Source organism: Charadrius vociferus, unplaced genomic scaffold (assembly GCF_000708025.1).
Source record: "Charadrius vociferus isolate BGI_N301 unplaced genomic scaffold, ASM70802v2 scaffold147, whole genome shotgun sequence".
Lineage (NCBI taxonomy): Eukaryota > Metazoa > Chordata > Aves > Charadriiformes > Charadriidae > Charadrius > Charadrius vociferus.
In genome coordinates, this window is record NW_009649570.1 from 2,007,558 (window position 1) to 2,017,105 (window position 9,548).

General features: G+C 37.4%; 1 protein-coding gene across 2 annotated transcripts in view; it reads left to right on the forward strand.

The window, feature by feature from the left end:
* MYO1B (myosin IB) overlaps positions 1–9,548 on the forward strand; it is a 97,950-nt gene that overhangs the window by 38,543 nt on the left and 49,859 nt on the right. For both annotated transcript variants that reach the window (XM_009890148.1, XM_009890149.1), the window contains exons 5-6: positions 2,870–2,916; positions 5,477–5,540. In XM_009890148.1, coding sequence (XP_009888450.1) covers positions 2,870–2,916; positions 5,477–5,540 — 111 coding nt within the window. The remainder of the gene's footprint in view (positions 1–2,869; positions 2,917–5,476; positions 5,541–9,548) is intronic.

Genomic DNA, 9,548 nt, shown 5'->3' on the forward strand with positions numbered 1-9,548 from the left:
CTGTTGTTTCATTGTTGTTTGGTGTCCAAACCCATAGGAGATGCTTTCTGTGAAGACAGCTACGAGATTTTATTCAGTTACAGAGAGGTTTTCTGGAGAAGAAAACTTTTTCCCTCATGAAGGGAGAGCTTAGGAAGTTAGGTCCTATTTCCCAGACTCCTTCTGCTGCTTTCTGAGGGCGTACCCTTTCTTAACCCTGCCTTGATGATGCTTGGCTGCATCAAAAGACTTAACTTCAGTTCAGTCGCTCTGATTCATTTCCTTCCAAATTATATTATTATAGTCTCTAGTAAACAAACAAGGTCTGTAAAGCTTTATTTTTCTTTTAGAAAAAAAAGGGTGAAGAAATGGATCTTAGAAAAAACTAAGGCAATCCATATGCATGCCTGTTGTTCCCTGAGACTTATTGTTCCCTGGGTCTGGTGACTCTGGTGGCCTGTGTTCCTGACAACTGCTTTTCTTGCTCTCCCATGAAAGACTTTTTTTTTTTTTTTTTAATTAGTTATTTTAATTTAAAGACGTTGGCTGCCAGAAACAGGATCTTCATTCTTTCATGGAGATAGGATATATGATCCTCAAAGCTTGCAGTTTTGTCCCATTGTCTAATAATTGCCTTCAGAAATGCCTTGGTTAGCGTTGACTATTTAGGTCTATTGTGTTGATTCCTGGCTCAGTCTTTCCCACAGTTCTTTTAAACTATTATGGTGCCGAGACAAATTCTCATGACTGCTGTACAATAATTTTGCATTATGGCCACATGATATGCAGTGTTTGTAAGACTGTTGAGTGTCAACATTTCATTTATTGCCTAGCTATCTGTGCGTATATATGATGATTTGGAGTCTATAGGGAGCAAGCACTCTACAAGTGAGAACAGGGTTGGGTGAGGGAAGTAAAAAAAAGGGAAGGGTATGCAAAAGTGGGCTGAGAACAGTGGTGAACTGGATAGGTAAAACATGGCCGTTGACTGTTCAAAAGCCCAAAATTGTAAGCAAAGACTTGTAAAGAAAGGATGAAATGTTAAAATTTAATAATAATAAAAATGCTGGATAAGCCTTTTAGATATGTTCCACTTAAAGCTGAATGGGGGGACTGCACTCTTCCATTGTTTTGGGTTCACAGGGAAGAGCTGTGTTGCTTTTGTCACTGTCCTGGAAGGCAGATTTGAGATGTAGATAGTATGGGAAGTACAGAGTTTTTTCTTGCCAAAGCTGGATTGTTCCCCAGGGACTGCCAAAAGTATTGGATTTCTTGTTGGTTTGTGAATCTTTGTTTTAATGCAAGAGGAATAGACTAAGCTTACAGAAGAGTACCTTATCATTTTAAGGTATTATTTGTTCTACTTGGTGTGCTGGTAACTGCCTATTTAGCTTTTTGGAAGGTAGGACACTGGATTTTTCCATGAGGCCGCAAACCTGGCTGCTTATATACATTTTAGACAGAAATTAAGCATTTGTGGTTAGATTTGTTTTTCTTTGGTTGTGTGGTTCTGTTGCAGTTGAGCTGCAGTGCAAGAAAATGACATAAATGTTACATATGCATAATTTATCTTATGGGAAATTTTTTTTTAAACTACAGTTGCTACTGTAAATTAACATTTAGAAACAATGAACTTAAGGGTAAACTGAGGAATGTGCCTCATGCTTTATAATGAAACATTTGTGCTTGATTCTGTGCAGTTATAAATGACTCTACTGTTCAGCACTGTGTTTAAGAAAATGCAGCTCTGAGATTTGGTTGTTGAAAAGATGATTTATTGCAGGGCATAAAGATTTTTAAAACAATTCTTTCACTTATCCTTGGCCTTCAGGAGCAACAAACTTTTCCTTTTGGCTTCACTTCTTTGATCAAGAATAAGTCTACTAATGCAAGTTTGTTGAAGCCTAAAAGCATGTATTTATTTCTGTCCAAAAAACATTGACTTGACTTGATCTTTGAAAATATATATGCTATATAAATAAATACTGGGATAAATAAAGTCTCCTGTTGGAGTGGAAGTGCTATACTTAATAACGTAGGGGACACTCCTGTTGGACTCAACGTACTTTGACGATGTGTGATGTTTAGAGCTTGAATTGTCTTCCCTTCTGAGTTCTTGTCCTGCCTAGGTTCTAAGCGAGTGGCTGCCCATCTGAATGTAGCCCTGGGAAGTCCTTTCTCAGAGAGTTTTCATTGCCAGAAAACTTGAGCTAAAGAAATTAAAACCAAGCTATTCAAAAAGCTAGTCTAGGTCAAGCTGGAGAGAGTGTGTTAAACTTCTGTTGTAAATCAGACTTATTTCAGCTGATTAATATTCATTTTAAGCTAGGATAAATGTGTGGGAATAGTGTAAATAAATCAGTTTCAAAGCATAGATTAAAGTGTCCCATGCAAACAATTTTTAAGTGTCATTCTGTAATTTCCTCAGTTCTGGCCTTCATCTTTTACCATCTTCAGTTCTGGAAACTAAGATTCATTTCTTTCCATGAATTGAAGAGAAAGAAGTATTTCCTATATTTAAGATTATTTAGGTAATAAAATTTTAAATTTGATGATTCAAAGCCTAAGGATATATGCTAAATCCAGGTGCAGTTTTGTCTTGGAACCGTTTCCCCTTGTATGTTTTTCTTTCTCTTTTTTAACAAAGAATGTGTTGAGAAGAAACTTCCTTGGACTTCCATAGATGTTTCCTGATTTGTGATCATGTCTGTCACCCTCTGTCTATCCTCAGTGACTGATAGCCACACAATGAACAGGGTATTGTTTCTCAGAAGTGTAAGATTCTTTTAAATATATAAACAGTCATAGATTATTTTATTTTTTTTTTTAGCATTTAAATATTTCTTTACTGATAGGTTTGGTTGTCATCTTTGTTTTTCTCTTTCTCCAGCTTTTGGAAATGCCAAAACTGTCAGGAATGACAACTCCTCTAGATTTGTAAGTACTTTCTGTAAGGCTGAATTTGAATTCCGTGGTACATTGTTGGCTATTTCTGTTTTACCTTGTATCAGCCATCAAGGCATCTGTAAAAGGAGGAAATGCATAATTCGGGGAGAGAACTTTCTTGTAATTGTCAGAGGTGTTTGGAGAAGACAAACGCGTTCAGCAGTGATCAGTATTCATTTTGTACATTCAAGCATGTTCTCCTTCCCCAATGTGTTAGTAGTGCATTGTTAGCAGTCACCCCTCTTTTTAAAAGATGTTTCACCTCCTTCTCAGAAATCTTGTTGGTTTCTGATGTGGGCATAGAGTTCTATGGAGAATCAAAGTAGAGGCAGAAAAAAACCAAAAAAAAACGGATGTGACAGTCTGTGACCGGATGAAAACATAATTACAGCACAGCTGGATTCTTTAATTTTCTGGCACTGGTGGCTTTAATGTCAGTGACCACGTGCCTAGCAACCGGCCTGTTTGGCAAGTCTATCTTTCTGTGTATCTTTCCATCCATATGTATACATTTTTTTGGGGTTAAAATTGCTACTTCAGGTTCTCATAGTTGTTTCTATGATGTTTCAAACTGTGTTTATGACTTTGGTTTTAATACAAACATTTGTAATGTTATGTTTTTGCTTATATTCTTTATAAAAAACTGGTTGAATTCAGGCTTTTTTTTAGCTTGAAACAGAGTGTGAAATTATAGGAATTGACAATTGACCAAAAAAAAAAAGTTGAAGCTGGAGTTGGGAGGTTCAGAAGTGAGTACTCATCATAGTTTCTCCTGCTAAAATCAGAAGACTGAATGGAACTTTGTAATTTGCTCATTTGTGTGCAAAAGAGTAATATTGTGAGATGAGTAAAGTAGACAACGGAAGACAAATTAATATACTGGAAAAATGGCACTTTGAGAGTAAAAGCAAATGGATGAAAGTCTGGGATATTGTGAGAGTGGCTTTTTTTCCACATGGGAGACTTCTCTCCCCTTCCCTTCTGATTCTCGAGTGTTGATGATGTTGTTCCACATGTCTATGATTGCTCCTTCTGTGGCTGTCATTGCCTCTGCTTGTGAACTGGGCAAAGGGTCTTCATCACAAGGTCGGGGACAAAATTTGAGGCACTGTAGAATGTTTTGTGGTCTAGAAGGGGCAGAAAAAATGCAGCCATCAGAGATGACATACTATAGAAAAGAGGAGGAGATAGTGAAGAGGAGAAGTGTCGTTTGCAAAGAGAAGTCTTTCCAGGACAAAGTGCAACCAACTACTGTTTTGCCTTTCAAGTCCTTGCTTATAAACACAAAGCTAAAAATACTTCTGGAAACATCCAGCTGGCTCAGTCCTTGGGAAATTAAAATTTAATTATCTGATTTAATTCTTTATCTCAGCAATTTGAATTAGCTCAGAATTAACTTCAAACAAGAAAGTACAAGTACTGTCCTGTCTAGCCTGCCTCAGCTGGCAGCAAGGAGAAGAATAGATTTTTAAATAGAGTGAAGCCAATCTTGACAAAATTCCCAGTAAATTAGAAAATATCTTTGAGAGAGTCAATGTAAAGTGCTTGTTTTTTAAGTTCTGTAATTAAAATCAAAAGAGAAAGAAAAAAAGAAAACTGTTCCTAAATGCAGGTTGTTTTTGTCCACTGTTAAGTAAGCACCAGAGGGTGGTGAGATCATTTCTGTGCATGGTTTGCGGAATTTGTTTGAATTACTACCAGCAGTTTTTTATCTTTCTGAACTTCCTTGCCAATGTGAGCTGCACTGCTTTTGCCTTTTCTACACAGTGTAGGTCTGCCCATTTTGTCACTGTTAAACATAGCTCTTACTATGTTAAAACACTTGTCATATAAATTAAAATGATGCGAAGACCAGAGTGATCTTCTGTGATGTGGAAAAGTCACACAGAAGTCAAGAAAACACACTGCGACACTACAGCTGAAAATGAAATCACTTTTGCAGTGACAGTCTGTTAATTGTTGCCTCTGGTCTCCTGAGTTACGAGGATAAGAGTTCAGTGGGAAAAATCCATCACTTTTACAAGGCAGGCACACGCTTAGGGACAGACAACCCACCATTACTAACAGTAATCGTTGCCAGCCAGTCCTTAAAGCCAAACTGAGCGGCTATCCTTCAGCTGCCTTGATTCACTCTCTGAGAAGATTTTACACTGAGAAAATAAGTCTGCGTGGAAGATAATTTATTCCTTCGTTCTTATGTTAATAAGCATGGTAATACCTGCATGGCACAAGTGTTTCGTGTTCTTGGCCTTCTGGTGAAAATTTGTATAATGTGCTTTTTCTTCATTTCTTTCTAACCTTAGAAACTGAGCAAATTACCGAGTTGCATTACAAACCTGATTAAAGCTATTCTCATAAAAATTTCTGGCTGTGATAATGCTATTGTCTTAGAAGCTTTGAATCATTTGCTGTTTTTCAAAATTTGATGGAGTGTACAGGAGGTTGCTAGATTGCTCTTTTAGCCTGTAAAAATGACCAACTAATTTCTTTAAACATGTCTTGATTTTTTCTTAAACAGAAATTACAGTCTTAAAATATGTTTCTTTCACAGGGAAAATACATGGATATTGAATTTGATTTCAAGGGTGACCCACTTGGAGGAGTTATAAGCAACTGTGAGTATTACTCTTGGTTTCAGGGTATTAGCACCTTAAAATGTTTTGTTCAGAAAGGAAGATGGTTAAATTATTGAAAAGATCAGCTGCATTTGTCTAGTTGAATCTCTCTCCATTATCTGATAAATTCTGCTTTTTAATTTTATTGTTGTTTTGACGCTGAATAGCGTGCCTTAGAGTAACTGAAAACAGACTTGAAGAAGTAAGCATGACTAATGAGTGAACTGTATTGTTTAAAAGGTACTGAGTAAGGTGTGTAGGTTGCTATATTGTCTCTGAAGCTAGTAGCAGATGGATAAGGGTGTCTGAAGCTCCTTTTATACTTGAATCCCCCAGATACAGTTGTGTTGCTTGATTTGATGGGTCATGTATTTCAGGTAGATACCCTGTTTTGTAATTAGTAAGAGTGATACAAAGTATGCTGGAGATCACCATGAGGTGGGTATGGGTATTTGTAATCAAAGTGTTCCATACTGATTTTAACACACTTCACAGTGTAGGAAAAGGTTTATCATGAGAGAGGATGAAGAGCTGTTGAGTTTAGGGAGGCAAAGGTAGCCTCGGAGGTTGTTACTTGACGTGATGATGCTGCTATGAAATCTATAGCAATACAGAAATTTTAATCAGCTCTCTGTTGGGAAGAAAGAGGCTGGGAACTGAATGCCTGCGCAGAATGGTTTGACTTGCTTTCCTTTTGAGAGTTTAAATGCAGCTTTTAAAAGAAATTGCTCTTCTGAGCTATATAAAGCTCCGTTTGTTTGCTTTTCTTATTTTTGAAAAGGGATGGAGGAGGGCAGTCAGTGACTATACTAGGTGTCACTGACCTAGCCTTGACCTCTCTTCCCACTCAGTCAAATTCATTGCTGTTTCTACAGACTGACTTTTGACTCCATTGGCATTTTACTGGTTGTGAAATAATGAGAATCATCCAAGGTGAACTGAACTCTCCATATATAATATAAACATTTTAAAACATTGTGAAGGATTTTACGCATAAATACAGCTTTTGGTTTGTTTCATAGGGCAAACATTTTTTCTGGACCAGGTCACCATTTGGAACTGTGCCTGAAAGAGGATGACTTTTGTGACAGAGTAGATCTTGAAACTCAAAGCAGTCACTGTTTAAGTGTTTACGGCTATCTATTAACTTTGACATTTGGTAGTCAAAGAAATCAGAGGGCAAACATACTCAGTGTATTCATCAATAATTAAATGTGAACGAAAAGGTTCTAGTAGGCTAGCTGTGTTGTTTGTTTCTTTTTATTTCGCGTTCAAAATAGACACATAAAAATGAATCCTCCTTTGTAGAGTGGACATTGAACAGTTTGTCTTTGAAAGTACTGTGCTGAGTCATCTAATTAGAATATTGTGTCATATCAAAAGGCGATCCAAATAGTTACTCTATAGTTTATCTGCCTTATAAATCTTTGCGTGTTGTAATTATAACATTACATGTAATTATAATGATGTGATGACATATGTAATCAAGGGCAGACATATTTTTAGATCATCCTAAAAGATGCCTATTTTAGGCATTCTCCCCGTCTTCTCACATTTAATAAATAGCTAATAGGAAGAAGATTAATTTAAATTTAGAAATGAAGACCTTATATGTAAGCCCTGTTGTGGAAAAGATGTTACTTATTGAACTGTGAAACACCTCATACTTGACAGGGTATGTCACAAGTAAATTCTGAGTTCCTGTAGCTGTGTGTTAATATATCTCATCTTTGATTTAATCTTCGCAAAATTTGATAGTCCATACATCTCTCTTTAAAGAGAGTTTGAATTCTGTACAGTTTTAAGACAAGTTTGTTGTCCTGCCTTAGATATTTTCCACGCTTCTGCAGCATTGCATTGCAACAGAAATGTTTCTGTTGTGAGGTGTCACCACTCTGGAGATATCAGGGGCTTAAATCCTTTTTACACCATTTACAGTTTACTCTGGTTTTAGTCACATTCAGAATTTGTCTTTTTACTTCAATAAGTAGGAAGTCAACTAGTGCTGAAGTTTCTGATCGTTAAAAGGGAAAGTGGGATTACGTTGTTCATAAATATGCTTTGCTTTCTGACCATCTGTTGATTCCATGTTAACAGAACATGAAGAAGATATGATAACATTTTTATTAAACTTTAATAGCTGCATCTGATGAGCTTGATTTCCAAACATTAATGAAGTTAGTGGGATTTTTGGATTACAGCCTGTGTCACCAAACTGTATTTCACACTGTGAGTGGCTGGAAGCAGATACGGTGAACATCTAGTTTATTTTGGTGGCAAGAAGGGTAATGAAAACAAGCTACTAATTTTATCAGACTGGTAAAGATAAGCAGAGACCCATTAGGCTAAAAGGTCTTCTTTGAAATGGTCTGGTCTGTCCTACTCTAAAATGCCAAGAAGCTCTGTGAAAGCCTGGTCAATGTCCCTGTGACCTTTCATGTAGCGGCTGATGCTATTTTGACCTTCCCTTGGTCCATTATCTGGTGCCCTTCAATGAGCTCTTACTTCTTAATGACAGGGGTTAACCTACAAGTGAACCTTTCACGGGATGGAGCCAGAGGGTAAAATTATCGTGACAATACATACTGCGTGTCTGTCCTCTCCAGTTTGCAGTGAATGGTTTGTTCCATTCATTGCAGTGAACTGGTATGTTCCCAAACTGAAGATATGTTTGAACAGTGTAAATTACATATAGATTCATTGTATTACTTAGCTGCTCAGAGCTTCTCAGTGCACTGAGTTGTAAGGCGTTGGACATATTGCTATATCATGATGTACAGTCGTGAAAAGAAACTGAGAGTGGAAAATTTGAGATGAATGCGATTTATGCGATCTTTAAGTATATTCAGTCGGGAATTTTCTTCCAGTTGGACTACAAAAGAAAGATGATTTCAGGTAGCATGTGTTGTACTTGTTTGATCCTACATTGGCAGCAACTGAGACGTGGGGGTGAGCAGGAGGGTGAGGAAGGGCTGAGAAGCTGAGGTATGTGGTAAGCCTGAGTTGTTTGAATCCTTCCTTGTTGTTAGTTTTCTGTGAAGGTCCCAGCTGGTTTTCCTAATGGGTGGGAGATGCTGGAATCCGTGTAAGGTGAGGCGCACAGCCTTAGTGCTAGCTAACAACCAGCCCATCCATTCACAAGCTGACCTGATTCACGTGCGTGGGATTAGGAAGCCCAAATTCCTCTTGTGAGCTCTTGTGAACACTAAACCCTTGCTGTATTGTCGCCGGTGACTGCAGATATCCCATCCCTGTTTTGTAACAAACACCAGTCCCTGCTTACAGTTATGCTGCGGCTCTAAAATGCATTTACAAACAGGTAAATTGCATTTACGTTTTCTCTCACCGAATTGAGTATGAGGTGTATCTGCTCTTTCTGTCCTCTTGTGGGGTGTTTATGGTTGCTGCTGTTGCAGTGAACACTCTTGTCAGCGCTTATGTGCTCAGAGGTTTTTTTTTCAGAGCACTTGTGAAGAAAGACAGTTGGAGTGTTGGGTAATTAACTTCTTTCACCTGGGTATTATATTGTAGACGTAAATTACATAAAACATCAGTACTATTCTTAGTTTTCCATTTATTGTAACTACCGTGGTAGTGGGGATGGGAGCCGGAGAAAGGTAGAAAAGAAACTACTGTTCTCCATTATTACAGAATAATATGTATTTTATGTAAAAATGGGTATGTTTGGTTTTTGAAGTAGCAGGTGCTAATTGCAATAACTTGTACAGCTCTAAAATATGACTCTCTGTCCACAGATGCTGCATCTGTTTTGTACTCCAGGTGATGTTTGTGTGCACACCTGGTTTGTTAGTTTTGTGACTGGTTTTGTGTACACTAAATTTTATGGTTGAAATGGTTTTGCATAGTACAGTCCAAAATGTTTCATCTTTGCAGTTGTTTAGACCTTTCCAAAAGTAGACATCTCACAGTATCTTTCCCAGAATATTTAATGTCTTAAATATTCTCTCTTTAATATTTAGTAAGTGTTAAATTTTCATGTTTCACCTG